At 49.0% G+C, this 20,288-nt stretch overlaps 1 protein-coding gene across 4 annotated transcripts in view; it reads right to left on the reverse strand.

Annotated features, from left to right (window-relative positions):
* Positions 1-20,288, reverse strand: part of GRIK4 (glutamate ionotropic receptor kainate type subunit 4) — a 141,242-nt gene that overhangs the window by 52,856 nt on the left and 68,098 nt on the right. For all 4 annotated transcript variants that reach the window (XM_075723317.1, XM_075723318.1, XM_075723320.1 and 1 more), the window contains exons 4-6: positions 17,285-17,450; positions 11,100-11,278; positions 7,805-7,858 (exon numbers count right to left, since the gene is read on the reverse strand). In XM_075723317.1, coding sequence (XP_075579432.1) covers positions 7,805-7,858; positions 11,100-11,278; positions 17,285-17,450 — 399 coding nt within the window. The remainder of the gene's footprint in view (positions 1-7,804; positions 7,859-11,099; positions 11,279-17,284; positions 17,451-20,288) is intronic.

Here is a 20,288-nt window from a genome sequence, read left to right on the forward strand (position 1 = left end):
AAGCCAGCCGATCCCAACTGGGACTTGGCACCCACAAGCCCTCTCCCACCTCAGCCTGCACCAGCAACAGGGCTCCTGCCGGTGGCTTTCTGATGGAAATCCCCCTCCTGCCCTGCCCGTTTCACTCTTGCTCCAAACATAACAGCAGCAGCATGCTGCTCCTCACATTGTCACAGCACAGTGCCGTGGCAGTGTACGAAATCACTGCTGCCTTGCCCCGTGGGGATCCTGCCAGGAAATTATTGTGCCCTCAACACAGAGGAGGAAACTGAGGCACAGAGCAAAAAAAAAAGGCAAGCAATTAAAAACCCGACAGCACAATTCAGCCTGACAGAGACATGGATTACCAACATGCCTTATGACGAAAAGCATCAAAGCCAGCTTTGGTAACTAATGAAGCATCCTCCCAAATCTGCACCTAAGTGATCCACTCCCAGACTAAAGCAGACCCCACAAATGATGTCCAGGTCTTCCCTCGCTACTGGCCCCACTGCCACCGATCACACCCTCCCTCCCAAGTCTGGGAAGAGGCTGGAGACTTCTGCGAGGAAAGGGCCAGTCAAGCAGGGGATTATTAGTCTCATAACAGGCTGCCTGATAAGCAAATGTTTTTTAAAGTGTGGAGCTGCGAACCCTTGAGAACCCCCTGCACTGCCACGCTGTGGTCTCAGTTCAGTGAGTGGCTCCTGGTAATTGCTTACCCCGCAGCAGAGAGACGGCCAGTTTGCTATTCAGCACTCTGCATCAGCTACTGAGCTCCTTCCAGCTTTATCGATTTAGCTGGTGATATTGTTCTGCATCCCATTTCTGTGCACAGAACCTCTCTCCCTGACTTGATTCTTATCACATTTTTAATAACCTAGATCACCCGCGAACCAGGGACACAGTGACCACTACCTGCACACTGCAGACAAGTATAAAGATGGGCTCGTTTCATTTTGAGTGACTCCAAGACCTTCCCACGCCCTGCTCGACCTCACCCCATCCCAAGCCCCTGGAAGGAACAGGATTTGCTCAATTCAACCTACACGGACAGTAAGATGTCCCCCTCCCTCCCTCCTCTCTCTTGCTCACACACACACATGTGGTTATTATCTTCTCTTAATTACTGCAAGGACTTTATTGGATTTTTGGATCAGCTGTTTAGCAGCCTCCAAAACACCCTCTGATGCCGTCATAGCCCAGTGCTTAGCAGGAGAAAGTCCTGGTGCTGTAAGCTCAGCAGGCTGGACTGACCTCATTCCTGTCGGTCCCAGCCAAGGATCCGGCCCTCTGACAGCAGTGACGGCTAATTTACACCAGGCAGAGGCTTGCCGTGGGTCCAGAACACACTGTACTGTTCCTTCTCTATTTTTATGTGGGATGGGAAGGAGAATACTGGGCCAAGGCTTCCATTTCTCTATTAAGCCTTCACTCTGGCAAAACTTCCATTTCAAGAGTATTTGGTGCTTAGAAAAGCTGTCACCCTCCAAACGCAGACTTTCAATTCCTGTACTGAGATTGCCTGGCAGCTTTTATGCAAGAGCCAAACCTTCAGCCAGTGCAAAGTCAGCACAGCTCTAGTGACTTCACTGCTGACCTCACTGGATGCCAATGTGCATCATTACTCACCATTTTAGGGTTAACCAGAGGAGATAAACTATCTCAGCTCTTGGTCCTTTGGGCAAACAAAACTCTCTCCAAGGAATGTCTCCCCAGGCCGTGGGTGGCAGGACTAGTATACGTAGTCCAAAGGGGCAGGAGGTGCCATCCCATCCCATTTACACTGAACAGACCTGGGGCAACTGCTCCGCTTACTCCAGATTTTCACAGTTCAGACATGTACAACATGTTGAGTCCAGAGCAAGACTCGCTGACAGAGAAGGGAGCAGGACAACCAGTCTTCCTCCAGGGACACCCAAACAGCTAAAACATGGATTCCTTACAAGAAGCTTGAAAAGACTTTGGGTTCCTGTGTCACCGAGGTCCCCTACAGTGCTCTCATACTGATGGAGAGCTTTAACGGCAGCAAGAGTACAAGAAGGAAGAAAAATGGGCAAATCAACAAAGGACACAAAACACGGATGAAAGTGAATAACTTTCCCAGGGGACTGGTGGTACCTCCCATCCTCCTCCATAACAGAGGCATGCCAGGGACCACCACCCGAGCATCACTATCGGCCTTGTGCATGGCTGCGTGCTCATTACATGACTGGGACATTTGGCCCCTGCAACGGTCAGTTCTTCACAATCTGGCACCAGTGACCAATTTCTCCCCTGAGATCGCTGGCCCTCCTCTGTTAGATGCAGCAGTGGAGAAAATACCTGCCTTTGCCTCTCTGGATCCTGCTGCCCTCAGGGCTGAGCTGCCGAGTGTGTTAATCATTCCTAAGCTCCTCTAAGAACACATTTATTTATTTACTCAAGTGGACAATATTATGTTAAGTGCTTTATGGTTTTCTTGAAAGGCTCAGCTTATTTATAAACTATTGAAAGAGTCAATAAGTTTATAATGGGCCACATGTAAAAATCAATTTCTCTGGAAGAAAAAAAAAGTCATCACAGCAACAAATTGTGGCCTTTTTAGTAGGTAAGTGGATGTGGGAGATCTACCCAAGACACTATTATTCGGCCATTCATGTAGTTAAAGAAGAACTGTGATCTCAATGAACTCGGGGACAATTTAGGGAAATTGTCCATATATAATCTGCTTGCTCTTACAAAGCTGACACATCACAAAAGCATCAGTGTGACATATGCTAGTAAGGATGGGTCTTTTACTTCCTCATGCAAGGAGAGCTATTAAATTTTGGAGGCTGCTCTTCAAATGAGAGCACTTTAGGAAAATACATTGGCCACATCCTTAGCAAAAGCAATTTACTTCAACTTCCCTGCAGGGAGCCTGAGGTTTGAAGAGTGACAAATGCTCAAAGACCAAAGAGGTCAAGTGCTAATGTTGGGACCTGAAAAGCACAGCTTTCAGAAAACAAGGGGTAGAAAGTCTGAAAGACAAACAGGACAAGACAGCATGAGGGCAGAGGAGAAGATGGAGGTTTGCTCTCACATCAGAGGGCCTGGGCTGTATCCAAGAGAATGATTTACTCAACAACTGGAAATCAAGCACAGGATGGACTCTGAACAACACATAAAGATGACCCAGACAGGTAAGGTAGCACAGGCAGCAAAACGCAGGGAGGTACAGTTATTGCTTTGTCTAAATCCTCCTTTTCGCACGCTAACTAGAATGAGGAGAAATTGCTTTGGCATCCTTGCAAAAACCTGATTTGTTTGCCCTGCTACCACCTGCCACCAAAAATATGAACCATAAATCCAGGGAATAGAATCATAGAATCGTTTAGGTTGGAAAAGACCTTTAAGATCATCCAGTCCAACCATTAACCTACACTACCAAGTCCACACCAAACCAGTCAAGGGTAGACTAGACTAAACCATGTCCCCAGGTGCCACATCTACCCGTTTGTTGAACACTTCCAGGGATGGGGACTCCACCACCTCTCTGGGCAGCCTGTTCCAATGCTTGACCACCCTTTCCGTGAAGAATAGAATGATGGGGGCTCTACAAAACAGGTTTGCATCAGCTACTGGGAATCAGGAAGGCTGACTGGCCTGCAAGGTAACATTTGTCAAAACATAACTCGAGAGTCCTCCTTCTTCACTTGCGCAAGGGAGAGCGAGAGTGCTTGCGGCCAGCAGACCTGGTACAGCGAGGTCAAACACCATGACCCATGCTGGAGCTCATGCTGCAGGACCAGACACAGAAAGAGAAGGACATTTCCCCAAAAGAAGATAATTTCACAAAGCAGGACTAAAAACCTAAGCTCCACAGTCCCAGCAAACTAACCTGTAGTCCACTTTCCCTCTGCTTTACTTTACATCATTCCCTCCTTCCGAATGATGTTACCATAACGGCAAGCTACTGCTGAAACCTGTGGTGTTGTCTGGGCAATTTGGACTCTCGTTTTCCCTCCAGTTCCAACGGGGCATCCAGAGCGACAATTCAGCTTTGTAAACCTCATCCTATATGAAGACCAACCTCTTTATAAATCACTAACAAAGACGACAAGACAGGAAACAAAAAAACAAACCAAAACTGATTTATCTGGTCTCTGGAAATTGAATATGGCAGCTGTTTTATCAGCAACACCTCCACACAATACTGTCAGGAACAAAACTGCATCCAATGAACAGCGCGTCTGACTCAAGACACTAGTAAAACTCCTTTACACCTTCCTCCTTACAGTAATAATTTTAATTGTTTCAGTTATTTCCATCCAATCTCCTTGATAAATGTTTTGAAATTTAAACCCAGCCTGAGGTCCATACGTTATATTAAAAAAAAAAAAAAAAAAAAAAAAAGAGAGGCAGGGGGGAAGACAAAACCAACCACAAGCTACACAGAATTAACAAGCTAAAAGAATTAATTGTAGCACGGGATTTTGGAGGCATCCAACACTCATCCTGCTCTGTGCTGCTGATTTCAAGGATTTCCAGCACTAGGAGGAACACTTTTTTCTATGCACAACAGCCTGCTTGCAATGCTCTATTTAGTACTGGCATTATTAGTATCACTACTTCTACTACTACTACTACTATTATGATGATGATGATGATGGAGCACTCCCATTGCCCCCCTACACGGTCATAAGCTGTGTGGATACAAAGAAACTCTGTGCCCTACCAGGTTGCTGGGAAGGGACGACGAGCAGCTCTGAGCTCATCTCAGCACGGCACAAACCAAGGCACGGGGAGCAGCTGGCCACTGGGTCAGCACTGGCCATTAATCACACGGAAATTTTAGCCCTCCCAGAAGGGTAAGCCCCAGAGCAAGGGAGTTTGTCACTGTGTGCAGATGCCATGAAGACACTTGGGTCAAATGGAGATTTTTTTTGGAATGGGACTGAGGACAAGGGGTTGCCATGAGTACCCCGTACGCAGATGATGGACGTGGGGAAGAAAAATGCAACGGACCTGCTCTGTTCTGCAAGTTTCATTAGGACTCCTAGAAAATTTGTTGAGCTTCTGTTGCTGAGAAAAAGGGTCCCTTGAGCTGGCTGAAGGAGGCTGATAATGAATTCACACACAGTAAATTAGCCTGTGGATATTTTTACATCAGGCTGCTCGCCTCAGCTCCGATGGAAATGCATTGGGGCCCGAGGACTTCCTCCTCATTTGCTCCCGCAATCTCCTGCCAAAGGCTGGCATCTGCTTTCACGCACCGCTCTGCCTCCCTGCCGAACAGCGGGCAGAGCAACACTGACGCTATCTGCAGTCATCAGGCTGGCTACGGAGGAGCCGTCGCCCCCGAATCGCTCTCCCCATGGACCGGCGCCAGGGGAGTTGCAGCAACTTGCCTCCATCTAACGCTCCGCAGAGAGAAGAGCTGCGACACACAACTAGCTGTTGGCTAGGATGTGCTTATTAAATAAAATTAATGCTAGAAGACAGAAACAGAATTCCCCTCTAGTGCTGCAGGGCAGGTGTTTAATTCAGCATTTTATACCCTTTTCTTTTCTTTTTTTGCCTGAAATATTTTCCCATCGCCGAGTAGCTTATTGCTACACAGACTGTCTATTCCCCTTCTGACGGGTTGTCCCTCCATTCCAAGCCATCTTTTCCCTTGCTCCCCTTGACAGCAGTTCACTATGATTTTATCTTTTCTATTAGGCAGCGATTGCAAAACCTCAAAGGGTTCATTAGGGGCTTGATAATCCCTCCAGATTTATTAGTCTAAATTGCTCACTCCCATCTCTCATCCCCATTTAAAGATTACTAATTTCCTTAAACATGTCTTCCATCTGCCCAGGTTTTGCCTGATGTCACCTTTCTTTGACAGTCCCTGCCAAAAATCCAGTTTGTTGCCGAGGACTGGTCTTTTGGACAAAGTGGTAAAATAACCTGGGTAAACAGATTAATATCCTGTGAGAGTGTATGGCAACAAAACTAATTTCTTTCTCACCTACCTCAGCTGCCATAACTGCATTACACTAGATGAATGGGTTTCAAAGACAAATTTCACCTCTGGACCTCAAGCAAGTGCTTAATCACACCCATGCTCAAAACCAGTGTGGTAGTGGTAGCAAGCTTAATTTTTATAGCTATTTCTGTTGTTCAAGCATCATTCAGGAACACGGACTCCACTGTGCTGGTGATGTGCAAATTATGTGCATAGTCCAGGTCTGTGCGGTGCACGGTGACTGCCAGGACTGGGGAGGGCAAGTGGAAGCAGAAACAGTTGTTGGGACCAAAGGGCAACAAGAAAACTACTTGCTGGGACTGGGAACTGACTGGAGTGGTTTAGCATTGCGAGAAGGATCTGATGGGGCAGCCACCATCCCTTACCAGCTCTACCAGCAGCACCAGCACAGCTACACTCTGACTTGGGGCTGGCACTGCAGGTGAGAAATCACAAAGCAGCAGCCACTGCCTTAAGCAAGTGATTTTCACCTCCGGAGGGTGCAGCTCTTCCCCCAGCATCCATCACCGGCTGATCCCCTCCAGGTCCATCCCTTCCTTTTGCTTTCCTGCCCAGTGCCAATCATTTGCATGGGGATAAATAGGAGCAGTGAAGCTTGTTCTTGCTGGACTGATATTGAGCAAGGTTAGGACCTGCAGATTGAGCGCTAAGCAGGAATCAGAATGCGATTAGTTCAGGTAGGAAGCTTGTGGCTTTTTCTATTTTTTGCGTTTTTCTCTTTTCTGACATCTCCTTTCTCTATCCCTTTTCCATTCTGCGTCCCAATTGCTCTCTTGGCTTTCAACCCCTCCATTTCCCTCCTTCCCCCTCCTCCTCTCCACTCCAGCTCTCCTGCCTACACGTTTGGCTCTATCCATTCCCGTCTGTCTCCCACCCAAACACAAAGCGTGATTCAGCTCTCGGCTTTCCTGGCACACACACACCCTGGCATAAATATTAATAGAAATTAGAGAATATGAGTATCATTTGGGGTTGGAAGGCACCTCCACTTAATCATCCAGCCCATCCTGCTGCACTCAGGTTTCCATCATCCCCACACCGGCATTAATAGGCAGGTATCTGCTCTCCCCGGCAGTAGCATTTCCCCCATGCCACTTGGCAGCCTGTTCAAGAGCCTCGTAGCTGCTGCAGCAAGAGAAGTTTCTCTGATGTTTATTTTGGGTTTCCCCCTGCTGCTGCCTAAGCCCATTACTCCTTGTTTAGCACAGTACTCAGGGATTTAACCACACGATTCCCCCATTAATGTTATTAGTAGCTATAAAGCCAAATCACCAGGGGCCATGCTGAAGATATACCCTGCTCTGCCTCTCAACATTTATGGCATCATCCTTCCTTTGTCTTACACAGCTGCTCTCAGAGGTGCAGCAGAAAAGCATGGGGCCGCAGTGCCCTCTGCACGCACACCCCAGCACAGCTTGCCCTTCTGCCGGTGCAGGGACCAGGCTCGGGGGCTGACACCTCCAGCATAACCCTCCTGAGCACTCCATCAGGAACCACCCGTCTGCTGGTGCTTCCCAAGGACCCACACATCTCATCGCACCAGCTCCGGCCACAATGTCTACAAATCCTGCCTTTGGCAGCTGCACGGGATCGATGGGTGCTGCTGGGCACCCATCGGCTTTCACCTCCTGAAGGCAAGGGCAAGACTTGCCCTGACCGATGCTCAGGCTTGCAGAGGGACACCCCTCCTTGCCTCCCTCCCCCTCTGCTGTGAATCCTCCACTCCACAAGCACGTGGCTCTTCCCAATGCTCCCACAGGCCAGGGAGATCAGCTCCCATTAACATGACTCTACACACATACGGGAGAAAAGCCGAGAAAAACGTCTTACCAGATTAGTGAAGATATACGTGTAATAGGCAGACGCCATTCCCAGTTCAGCTGCCTGTGAAGGAGAGGAAAGGAGATTAGACCAGAGCCTGACAATCTTCAATCTCCACTCTGGCAAGGCAGAGACTGGGCCACATTTGCTTTTTCATCCTTATCGCTCCGTGCAAGCACTGCTGTCTTCCTGCAGGCGGGGAAGGGTGGGACACAGCAACACAATTTGACCTGTGAAATTAAAGTCTGGGGAACCAATTTTTCAGCAGGACTGAGCCTACCTCTGAGGTCTCCTCTCCACAAAGCACTGGCAAAGCACCTGCACGGGGGCTGCCTGGCAGAGAGGAACCACCCAGCACTGCATGAGCCGCAGCTCCAGACCCCTGTGACCATCCCCACTCCCTCCGCGGCACGGTGCAAGACGGCATTTGGGGATTTCTGCACGCGGCCCCATCCTGAATGAGTATCCAGCCAAGGACAACCTGGAAGGAAGATATCCACTGGAAGTAAAAACTTTTGCATCCTCAACAGCAACTGCCTGTATAGAACCCGGCAAGGCAAGGTGGGGTCCTGCAGCCCCAGCCCGAGGCCTCCAGAGCCCCTTGGGATGAGGAGTTCCTCGGGTGTGCTGTGTGTCTGGAGGAAAGCGAGGTTGGCTGAGGTTTGCTGCTTTGTTAATGGATGCTGCTTTTCTCCTCTTTAACTATCAACACCTTTTTGAACATAATGAGGGAAAGCAGCAGTTGAGAGAGCTCAGGGCTTGTTTTCTTTTACTACAAACAATGGGATGCAGAGAGCAAGGCAGAAAAAGCTCTTCTGGAGTTACAGAAAAAGGACAGTCTCCCAGCGGTGGTTTTCCCAGATGTACCGGTCACATTTGGGCTCCAGTCCTGCAAATTAATTAGGATGAATGAAACCTAGTAACTCAGCCTGGTCTCCATAATTTAGACAGGGTTGCAATGGCCACAGAAATAGAAAAAAAGAAGGTAAAAGTGTATGGAGATGCAGAGAGAAGGGCACAGAATTTTCCATGGGATGATCTGTTCTAGAGATCACAGACCAGATCACTGAAGTCCTTTTTCAAAATTCAAAATTCTCAGTAAACAAGGAGTTGGTTGTGGGAACAGATGCTCAGGAAAGTGGGGGATTAATCTGCAGATCCTCCTGAAAGCCTATGTTTCACTGCCAAGCACAGCTGGTCTCAACTCATGCTTCCGGACCTTGGCAAAGAGGCTTGCCCATCACCCCAGACCACCCAGAGGAACTGGAGGCAGGGAGGGAAGGACCACAGGCAGCACCTCCTTACTTGGTTTTAGTCCCTTTCCATCTCCCCCAGAAGCAACGACAGAAAGTGAGTGAATGAAAGATACAGCGGAGGGGAGGCTTAGATCGCACCCCTGCCTATTCTTTACCTATTTCTGTGCAAAACTGAGGTCACCACCATTGCAGTGGGAGTGGACACGGACGGAGGGGAAAGCTTTAGATGCCCACAGATGACTGGCGGTGGCTTAGGTCTGGCTGTGCCCAGCCCTTCGGTTGCACATTGTCACCCTGTCCCTTGCACAGGTGGCAAAATAGACACAGCAAAGTCATTTGACCAAAACAGCACCACGGCTCCAGAGGAGGCTGCCGACCTGCCTTTCAGCCAGCTTTCCAGACACCTGGCTCGTTTTTAAGCCCCTACACAATAAAACCTGGCACCCGTTTCCCTCTCTTCTCCCTTCCTGGGGACAGTGATAATGTCAGCTCTCCCTCTGACCCACTTTGAAGTCAGCGCATTTGATTTCAAGGGCAGAAAAGCAAAGTGAGCAGCAAAGCACTTCCTGTAAGCATCGCTGCCATCCATTTAATGTGCCCGCTGGCAGGTGGGTGGCCGGGACAGGCCGGTAATCGAGGAAGCAACCATGTGTCTCCAGACCATATGTGGAGGGTAAGAGATGAGAAATTGCAATTTTTCTCATTGTCTGAGGCCAGGACTTGTCTCCTGAGACAGGCCTGACACAAGGCACTTTCAAACCAATAGTGCATTTTTCATGCTTTTGGCGAGCTGTGGGCAGGGGCCAAGAATAAACCTGTTTGCTCACCACAACCTCAGCCCCTGCTCTGGCTGCACCTCTGTAAAGAAAATACTTTCCAGCCTCCCAAGGTACAAGAAGTTGCCAGATCAGAAGCTCATTATTTATTACCTTCCATTCCTACAATCCTCTAGCCAGGAAGACTACATTAGGTCTTACTGAACTGCTGAAAAATCGTGGCAATCTCTAACATCTTTATCAGTTGTGGCAGAAGGATGCTGGAGCCGGGAAGGGAGACTGCAGGTGCCCGAGGAGCGCTGCTGTGTGCCTGTGGGAAGTCACTATAGCAACAGAGGAGGGGGACAGCCCTTAGCAGCCAGGCAGCATGCAACAGGGACCAGGAGAAAGAAAAAAAACCAAAACAAACCAAACACCAAAAAAAAAAAAAACCAACCCAGCCCCTGCATAGAAGGGACCCCAAAAAACTCCAAACCTGCCTAAATGCAAAATTGCAAGCAGTGGAATAAAAACCTTGGGTGGGGAGGGGTAATAATAAAACCAGCTCCAATGGTTTCTGCTGGCTGTCATCAGGGATAAATCTGATACAGTCAAGGCCTTTGAATGACTGACTCCCTGACACCGCAGCCAGGACACCGTGTGTAATGCCTGCACCAACAGCCAAGGGGGGACCCATTGCTTGGATCCTGCCTCCACTCAGGAAAGTACTTATTGTTCCTTCCAGGGTGTGGGAAACTATACACAACTTTAGACTCCATCTGGAGCCACTGCTCAATTTTGAAGTTGACTATCAAAACAAATGCTAAAAACTGCAGCAAGAGACCATTTAAAAATAAACATGATTAAAATAAAATCTCGGTTAATAAGGCAACAAAAAAGGAAGCAAAAAGTTAGAAATGTACTTGGAGAAAAAAGAAAAAACTATTGCACCAATTGACTAATTTCAGAGTGCTAAGAAGCCCTCCACAGCTGTTTGATGGCAACAGGAGCCACAAGCATGCACCACTTCTAGAAAGCAAACACATCAGCTCAGAGCAATTAAACCATTGCTTCTACAGATACAGTCCTGGAAAGAGAGAGCAGATTATTTTCCCCAGAAACTCCATCATTGGCAATTCCCCTCTCAGCAGAGACCATTTCCAGCGTTGCTGCAGGAATTTTTACAGTCCATTATCATACAACACCTGCATGTGCATGCTCATGTATTGCATGCAGTATCTCAGTCAGTGGAAGCAGCCGCGTGTACAACTGTGACATTTCATAGACACTTACCTTCTGCAGAATGGTATGAGACATGGAAGCGTTGGCATGTACAATGATGGTAGCTGTTTTGTCATCTCGGATCTCTTTTAGGAGAGGGGTAGGGTCCCGGCTGTCATCTAGCATCCGAACTGAGAGTGTGTCCTTGGAAATGAGGAACTGCCGAAGCAACTTCTCTAGGTTTAAAAGGCCTTCAAATAAAAGCGAGAAAAAAACAGACACCTTTACAGTTTATGCTTGGTTCAAAAAGCACTTCTCCCATGGCCCACAGTCATCCCCAGTACGAGGCAGCCCTGCAGTTCTGTGTCTGTGTGCTGCAAAGGAAAGGATTTGGGGCTGCAGCACAGGCTTGGGCCAGCAGGGGATGCGAAATGGTGGAGCTACTCCAGGTGTTCTCCAGACAAAAAGTGGCCCCAAAAGCCTCTTGGGAAGGGATAAGATCGCTGATACAAATTTGTGCAGGATCCCAGAGTCCAGACAAGTTCTCCGTTATCTTCCTGCATGTGGGGTTGTTCTGGTTATTGCTGGTTACTGGAGGATGATTCCTCCTCCTAAGCCTTTGCATTACTAGCTCCCAAACTAAGTGCCCTGCAAGGCACAACTTGATAGACTTTGGAGATCTTGGAGCACTCTGATGGGGAGCTGCTATCTTCCAAGGGCATGTGTCCCTGGGGATGAAAAGCTCTGCCGAGTCAGACAAAGCAGAGATCATTGCAAAAATACAACGGCAGGTCTACATTAAAAAAATTGTGAGTATGGTCCTAGCACAGTGCAGAATTACTTGTGGACTAGGGATTCCTAGAGCAACACAGAAGCCAATAATAAAACAAGCAAAAAACCCAGCATATTTGGTGCTTTATGGAGAAATTAGAGAGCAAAGTAGGACAATGGTTGCAGTCCAGTGGCTCCATCACCGGGCAAGGTCTCTGGAGACCCACCTTCCACCTCCACGTCAAAGCCCTCCCCTCTTTCTGCCCTGCCACCTGCACTTCTGCCTCCCCTGTGCCCCCACTGGGCCCTCCAAGTGCCCCAGCACAGCCCAGCCCTCCGCCTCCTCGGGCAGCGCCTGGACGTGATCAGCCATGGGCAAGCGCCAGGACTCTGGCTACCTCGGCACTCCCCACGTGGTCTGCAGGACCGGGTTCTCCCTTGAGATGGGAGCTGAAGAAAAGAAGCAATAATTAGTGAGCACCCACATGGATGAGTCCCGGCTTCCCTGGACTTGCGCCCTATTGCCTTTGGCACTTCTGACTGAAGTTTCTTCCTGCAGCTAGGTCATTGCAAGGGCTCCTTCCAACACGGCTTCCTTGATGTCTAATAAGATGTCAAAGCTCCTGCTGCAGCTTTTCTTAGTCAAGAAAGCATATTTGATGGAGTCTGTCTCTTCTATCCAGCTGCTGAGTTTCATCAGGAAATAACCTCCTGTCAGGTTTGATTGACCAGAGAGACCACCAGATGTAATCATTAGCAAGACACAGCCAGCTAGCATGGTCACACATCCTGTCCCTACAGAAAGACAATCCAAAAAAAAGGGGGGGAAGCTGAACTGAAGGAAACCGCAAAGAACAGAACTATCAGCAGAATCACATCCCAGTTAGTGGAGGGACAAAACCTCCAAAACCTCAAGTCAGAGCTCTTTAGGTGAACTAAACGTACTTTTGACTGCATGAAACCGCGCATTCACCAGAAGGTCAGGGGCTGGGGAAGCGATACAATGCAATGTGATTAGCGTTAGAGAGCGCCGCTTTCAAGGACTCCCAGCACTTCACAAAGGTAACAAAGCAGTGCATTAAAAGGGATACATCCAAGATGAGGACCCTCTCATTCACAGTGAGAGTTTTTCAGCAAGCTAAGTTTGCACTGAGCTCTTCACAATGCATTCGCCTCTTACCTTTTCTCTGACTACAGGTAGGAACTGGGAAAGGGACTCCAAAACCAGCAGTGGCCAGGACTTCTCTGGATCGCACCAGCTTCTTTTTCTTTCTCGCTAGCCAGTGAATTCACTCTGTGTACAGGACACACGGGCTAGCTCAAGTGAACAGCATATTTTACCTAAGCCCTTCATTTGATCCCTGCGAGGTTTATTTTCACCTTGTTCCACATCTGCAAGGGACCAGACAGGTTGCTGCAAGTAACAGTCCTGAGAATACCACGTTTACTTACAGCTCACCCCAGCAAAATCTGCTGCTGCAAGACTAAGGAAGATTTTGAGAGCACTTTACTAACTTTATAAAAGTTTTGCATTAAAAAAAAAAAAAAAAAGACATGGGAACTTACTCTTGTTTCTCACACTGATTTAAATTTGATGGCATTTAACACCGTGCTCTGTAAGAAGTGGATGTTTAGGAGGAGGGGAGGCAGCACTAGAAGCAGCTCCCCAAGCACGCACTACCAAACCTGCACCCAGTTTAAGCCAGCGATGAGGGCTGAGCACACCTGGCCACTGACACCGGGACCCACCACTGCTGGCACTACAGCCCACGGACCGAAGTCCCCAGGACTAGGACTATCACCAAACATAAAATACTTCTGCCCTTGGAGAGCGTTCCCGGGCAAACATCACAGTGAAGCAGAGGCTGGCAGCAGGGAGTGCTTGCACTGCAGTCGGTACGGAGCACTGCCGGAGATCACGGCCCCGCAGCGCTCGGCTTTGGGCAACCTGAAGGAAAGGGGGAAACTGCGCTACTCTGCAAGCCGCCCTGCCGCTGGGAGAAGCCCAGATTTACATCACGACGTGGCTTTCAAGGGGACAGAAACTCACAGAAAGGGGTGGGTGTGTGGAGGGCAATCTTCGGCTGTCCCCTTTGGAAATGTACCTTTTCTATTTAATTTCCTGCAGAAATAAAATTAGATCCTGCTCCTTAATGCCAAAGGTTGTATATCTCAGCTGTAAGTTAATCTTGCAAACAGGAGAGCATCCCTCTGCCAACCGCCATGAGTCTGTGATTCACATCAGACGCTCAGCTTCCTCTTCATTCTTCTCTTTGCTGACTACATCTGCACCTCCATTGCTGCCTTCTCCTCCAGCCCACAGCTCACCAGGGCTCGAGCCCAGGTCAGAGAGCCAGCCTGGCCTCCACGGTGAGGAAGGCAGAGCCCAGCTGCTAAGTTCCTAAAGCACATCAGGCACAGAGAGGACGAAGTGGGACCAGGGAAAAAAGGAAGCATTTGATCTCCTCCTTTGGCTCGAGGAAATTATAATTTCCAGCACGTTAGATCCTACCTGTAGCCTCACCAGGCCTCCTGCATGCAGCTCCTCTTGTCATGGTGGTGGGAAGTCTCTATTATCAGAAGAGATTCCCCTTTGTCTGATGATGAGAGGATGCGAGATGCTGCTGCTGACAGACTGACGCTTCAGAAGGCTGCTTCACAGGCCAAACACGAGCAAGGGCTTGTAGACCCCTCCTGGCAACTTTGAAGCGCTAAAGTGAGGACCACTGTACGTGGAGAGGCTGCATCAGGCACGCACCGTCTGAACAGTCCTATGGGGACCATAGGTACGCATAGAGGCAGGTCAGTGGTTCAAGCTGGCCAGTGGGAAATCCTGACCTTGCTTATTTTATTTTTCCTTTTCTTATGCAAACATTTGGAGCCAGCAGTAGCTGCCCACCTCCAAGCTCTCGGCAGATACGACCTCCCCTCCAGAGCACCTGGCGCACCTTACAGCCTGCTGCTAGGGAACACCCCTGGGAAGCAGGAAAAGCAGGACCTGAAGGCTTTTGTGAACTCCCACATCCCTGCTTATTGCTCTTGCCCATGAGGCTACTGGAGAGAAGGAGATGGGCTCCTTCTCTCTGAGCTTTCCTGGCCAAGGCCCTGGGCACCAGCAGTTCTGTTCACGGTTGCACAGGATCTGTGCAGGTGCAATTCTTGACCCTGACAGCTGGGAAGAGAAATGGTGATGCCCATCATCCAGCCTTGCTCTTACATCAACAGCATTGCTTCACACATCTCCCTGTGGCCCTAGGGCATGCACAAGCTTTTTGACCTCAGTGCCCTGGTCTCCCTTCCTAAGCACTGGGTGTTATTTCCTCCCCTCTGACAACCAGAGCATACAGAGTAGCTCCTGTGAAGTCTATGCACCCCTGTATTTGTCAGTGGTTGCCTTTTCAGGTTGAGGTTTCTGCGGAATCACACAAAGCCTTCCACGTTAGGACTTCAGAGCAATTCACAGACTAGCTACTTATTCCACACCACAGAGAAACTGAGCCACATAATCTTATTCTATTCACCTATTCATTACACTTAGGCTGGCCTAAGTCCATTGACTTTGAGGGTCATTTTCTGCTTCTGCCAGAAGACATTTCAATCAGTCCCCAGAGGCAGGATGTGACTCCTTACAGAGACAGTATGAGCATGACGCGATAGGACCCAGGAGTCCCATTCACACAGCCTTGTACTTAAACCAAAACAGCTATGACTTTTCCTCCTGGGATCTAAATAGTAACATCCCTCAAAACAGCATTTCCTCACTGATGAGCAGACAGCTCATATGCTCCCCTCATTTGCCTCCAGGGAACCTTCCAAAAGCCTAAAGTGCCTTAAGTTAGTTGTTTAAGGACTGTGCTTAGGAGCCCTGCTTGTCCTAAGGGAAAATGAGGGCTTGTGCTCCTACGTGAAGCTGGATTATGCCTTTTCTGCACTCCGTTACAGTCAGAGCATGTTGTGCTTCAAGCCTAGCTCAGATAAAGTCCTTACTGAGCACAAAGAGCAGGATGCACGAAAGGCATCCGCCCCACCGCTTCCCTGGGTGCGGGAAGGACTCAGGTTGCACAGTACATCCTAAATATTGAGTTATCCAGGAGAACCAGAGTAAAATAAACCGGACTGATTCAATTAAAAGGGTGTTATTTTAATGCAAGCAATTTGCTTCCTAAGGTTTTGATCCAGTTAAATGAAGAACTACATTAATACCAGGGAGGTATTAATATTTCAATGGGAGGCACCTGCATGTTTTGGCATGTAACTGGGGAGAAGGGCAGGGATGTACAGCGGTGTGCTGATGTGCGTGTGTGCTTCATGCCTGGCAGCAGCATGAGGACAGAGCTGGGAGCATGCTGCACAGCAGGTGAGAAAACCTAATTATCTTGCATAATTTAGGGTCAGGTCCTCTGCTGGTGTAAATCTGAGCATGCTTACTGAAGGCAATTTACTGACTTACATCAGCGGAGGATGTGGTCTCCTCAGGGTACATAAAGCAAAAAGAAAAGGCAAAGACACTCTTATGCCGTCTGTCCCTGCGCAGGAATCTGCCAGAACACTGCGCTACCAGCACAGCTGGTGGCGTGAGGTTTGCCCAGGGCTAGCTGGGAAGGATGCTGCCTTTCCTTTGTACCTGGCCCCACGGCCAGAGACTGCTAAGCTCTTGCCAGTGTCCCCAGAGCTATCACTGGATCTATGGGCCTTTTCAAAGCCCCTCTTCTAGTCTTGCTTGTATGGTAAACTCTAGTGCTAATGAATCTGGCTACAGGATAATAAAAGCAAAATAGATGTGGCTACAACACACCAGCTACCGACATACACGCTGACCTTAAAAAGCACAGGACATGCTTTACTCTCTCTACTATGATGCAGAGCCTGTTCCTGCCACGTTAGGAGAGTTATGCAGAGATGAATATGCTCTTACTGAGGTGAATGCTCCAGCATCCAGATGCACAATTACCAGCAGATGCATGGCTGCAGAGCCCAAGAGGGTGTGCAGTGTATTGACTATTAATCAAGTCCCGCTTTTAGGCCACAAACTGCACGTGGGTTTGGGAAAGACATATTTCAAAAAGCTTTACTTGCCTAAAATAATCTCCAGAAACAAGCCTAAGCCTTTTTTTTTTTCATTTCAAAACCCCATCTGTGCAAGCAAAACACTCTTCAGATTGTCAAACAGAAGGCAGGCAAGTCTCTCCCCCATCCCCTTTTCCTCCTCTCACCAACACCGCAAACACCTCCACGGGGCAACAGGGTGGAAAAGCTGCCCCGCAGGTCTCCACTGTCTCAGGCTGCTCTGACCGAGTGCCTGCCTGCTGCCAACAGAAGAGACCTTGCCACCGCAGCCAGGCAAGACGAACGCCCTAGGATGCAGCAGCGAGGCAGCTCCCCACGCTGCCTGTGGGACCTTCTCCAGCAGGCACCAAACACGCAGGAGGAGATAGAACAGAACCCGGAGCAGAGGGGCAGCCGAACCCAGCCTGGCAGTGACTTACATTCAGCTTTGGCGCAGATGAGGCAGGCGGTGGTGCAGTTAAAGAAATTCAGGATTCCTGCCACGGCCACGCTGATATCGGTGTTGCTGGGATGGAGGTTGAGGGTGGTGAACCGCTGGAGCTGCAGCTTCAGGAACTCCTCTGGTGCCACTTTGAAGTGAGGAACCTAAGTGTGGAGGAGGGGAAAGAAAACATAATTAAAGAGAAGAAGGAAATAAAAACAAGTAAATCTACCATAAAGGACCTTTGGTGTGAAACGCACAGCAGGCAGAAAGCAAAATATCCCAATAAAACTGCAGAAGCATCACCGGAGTGAAGAGAGGAGGGTGGGATTTGTGCAGTAGCAGAGGAAAATAATTATCACAGCAACGAGAAGCCACGGGAAGGAGTGGATCAGAAAAAAGTCTTGCTGAGCCACTCAGAGAAAGGCAACGGGGGCTGTGATTACAGCACAGGAAACCATTCCAGATGAGTTCAACCTAATTAGCTTGGGCACTAATTGTAGCTGGGCCTGCACTTCATTTCGGGCTTGCTGCCTGGGTAGATATGGAGGATGCTTTGCAGGCAGGCAGGGAGTTACACAGCCCGTGCCGGAGACCCCCAGACCTTTGCTGCGTGCAGGATGGGTGAAGTGCTGCGGATCCACCTCTGCCTGCAGTACCAACGTGTCATCAGGTAATTAGGAGAGATAAAGAGAAGAACAAGATGACCCTGCGCTAGCAAGGCTCAGAAGAGAGAGGAACAGATGCGGCAGCCAGAAGCTTTGGGCTTTTTTGATCACCGGCGAGGTAACAGGTGGCCATACGGCGGGCAAGCTCCAGCGGGACCGTAACCATGAGTGCTAATAATGCTGCGCTTGTCATTAATACAGCGGAGCAGGAGGCGGGAGTGGGATGATGTTTTCCAGGGAACCTGGGGAAAGGGGAGCAGGGAAGCTGCACAAGGGGACAGCCTGAGGGCTCCCTCGGAGGCAGCTCTGCTGCACACCTGGCAGCTTCATGTAGATGGAACGGGTGGGCAAACGGGTCAAGCTTGGAGACCGGGGGTTCAGCCAAATAAGGAGAGGGGATATTGTTTTCCTTTTGCTGAGTGAATTATTTGGAAGAAACAGAAGATAGAGAAAGGGAAATATCTGCTTCGGCTTCATTAGAGGAGTGTCAAGTCCTCTTTTCCTCCATTACTAGTCCTTCCGGAAGCTATCATCCCATGCCTCCTCTCTCTCTCCTCTTGGGAAAGGCTATTAGTAGGTTGTGATGGCTGCTTTATTGACAGCATAAGCTGCTTAGTTAGCAATACGAAAGTTAAAGAGTAATAAGCTGCTATCTGCCTTGTTTTCACTCTGCAGCCCTCATCCCAGGCTCTGTTAACAGGGAGAGAAGCAGACTGTAAGCAAAAGGCAAATTCCTTTAACCAGAGCAGACAGGGCAGCTCCAGTGCAAGCGTGCTGATCCCCCTTGGGAGCCAGATGGAACCTGAGACTTGCAGCAACAACTGCTGACAGAAAAGAGGGGGGTGGAAACAGAGCTGGAGGCAGCCCCCACCACAGCAGCTCCTGCAAGTGCCCAGAGCTGATCATGGCCCTGGTTCAGAGCTCACCTTCAGTCCCGGAGCCCTCTCTCCTTTCCAAGAGCTCTGCCCCAGTGCAACACCTCCCCAGACAGGAGGGAAGGAAATCTTTAGGCCAAAGGCATGAGAGGTACCAGGAGACACAGGTTCATCCCCCAGTTTTACCACAGGTGAACATCAGGCCAGCCACTCCATTGTCTGGTGCCTCGGTGGTAAAATGGGGACAATCTCCTTTACCTGATGGATGGCTGTAAGTACAATGGCTCTGGCCAGGTTGCTGTAGCACGTTTAACGCAGCGGCACCAACTGCTGCTACTGTGATACAAATCGACGGGAGTTACTGCAAGTTTACATCACCAGGAGGGCAGCCGAGATCAAGCTTGAGAATCAAATACCTTAGAATTACACTAGCACTCACTTTTCATTTCTGAAAAAAAATGAAGAGACTTAGATCAGAGACTCAGACTGAATAAGAATTTCAAGGGAAAAACACTTGCAATCTGTTACTGCAGAGTTGCCTTTGCCTGGGATGGAGCACATGTCTGGGACATTTAACGGGAGAAAGCACTACAAAATACTCTCAAGAGACCCATCCTGCTGTAGCCCAAAGCACTGGGTCTAAAACATCTCTTCCATCTCTTCAACACTTCTGATTCTCAGGGAACAAACAGCAGCAGTCATTTGTGAGTGCAAGTTATTTACAGTGCTCAGTTCCAGACACTCCCCTCCTTGGAGGCTGCGCTCCAGAGAGAGACCACTAAATGGCTGAGAAATGTTATCTGGCTTTAAAGGAATGGACTATGAGAAGAGAACTCAATTTCTTTTCCCGAGAGCAGAGCCAGATCAGTGTAAGATGGTTCAAGGCTTATAAAATATTAAATCAGGCACATAGTCTGGACACAGATAAAAAGGGTTTGCACTGATGGAACAGCAGCAAACAGAAAGGAGTGCAGCTTTTCAAGTATGTGTACAAAGTAATGTCACACCCAGGAACTTTGGCCAAGATGTGCACCCAACCAGGGAAAGCTGAGGTTTTTGCACCCCTCAGTCAGTGGGGACATGGTTTGCATCAGTGCTGCACATGAAGGAAGCTGAAGTAAAAGGCAATACAGATGAAAACAAGGACAAGGGAGGCAGAAAAGAGAGGAAATGGAAAAGGAAGAAGCTGCAAGAATATGCACATTAGCAGAAGGGGCGATAAACCAAGCCGTCAACTCTGCTCATTAGAAGCCATGGCAGGGCATGGGAAGGACGATATAGCAGGTAAGATGACTACAGTAAGTAATCCTTGTCAAGGATGCCCTGGAGTACCATAGACAGGTACCTCGCTGCCCCCGTCTAATGAAGGTAACACCCCTGCTCTGCTTGCAGCTGGGACGTGAGGACAGAGTACACTGGGGATGATGAGGCACACGGACATCAGCTGGAGAGGGTTTGG

This window comes from Pelecanus crispus, chromosome 19 (genome assembly GCF_030463565.1).
Source record: "Pelecanus crispus isolate bPelCri1 chromosome 19, bPelCri1.pri, whole genome shotgun sequence".
NCBI lineage: Eukaryota > Metazoa > Chordata > Aves > Pelecaniformes > Pelecanidae > Pelecanus > Pelecanus crispus.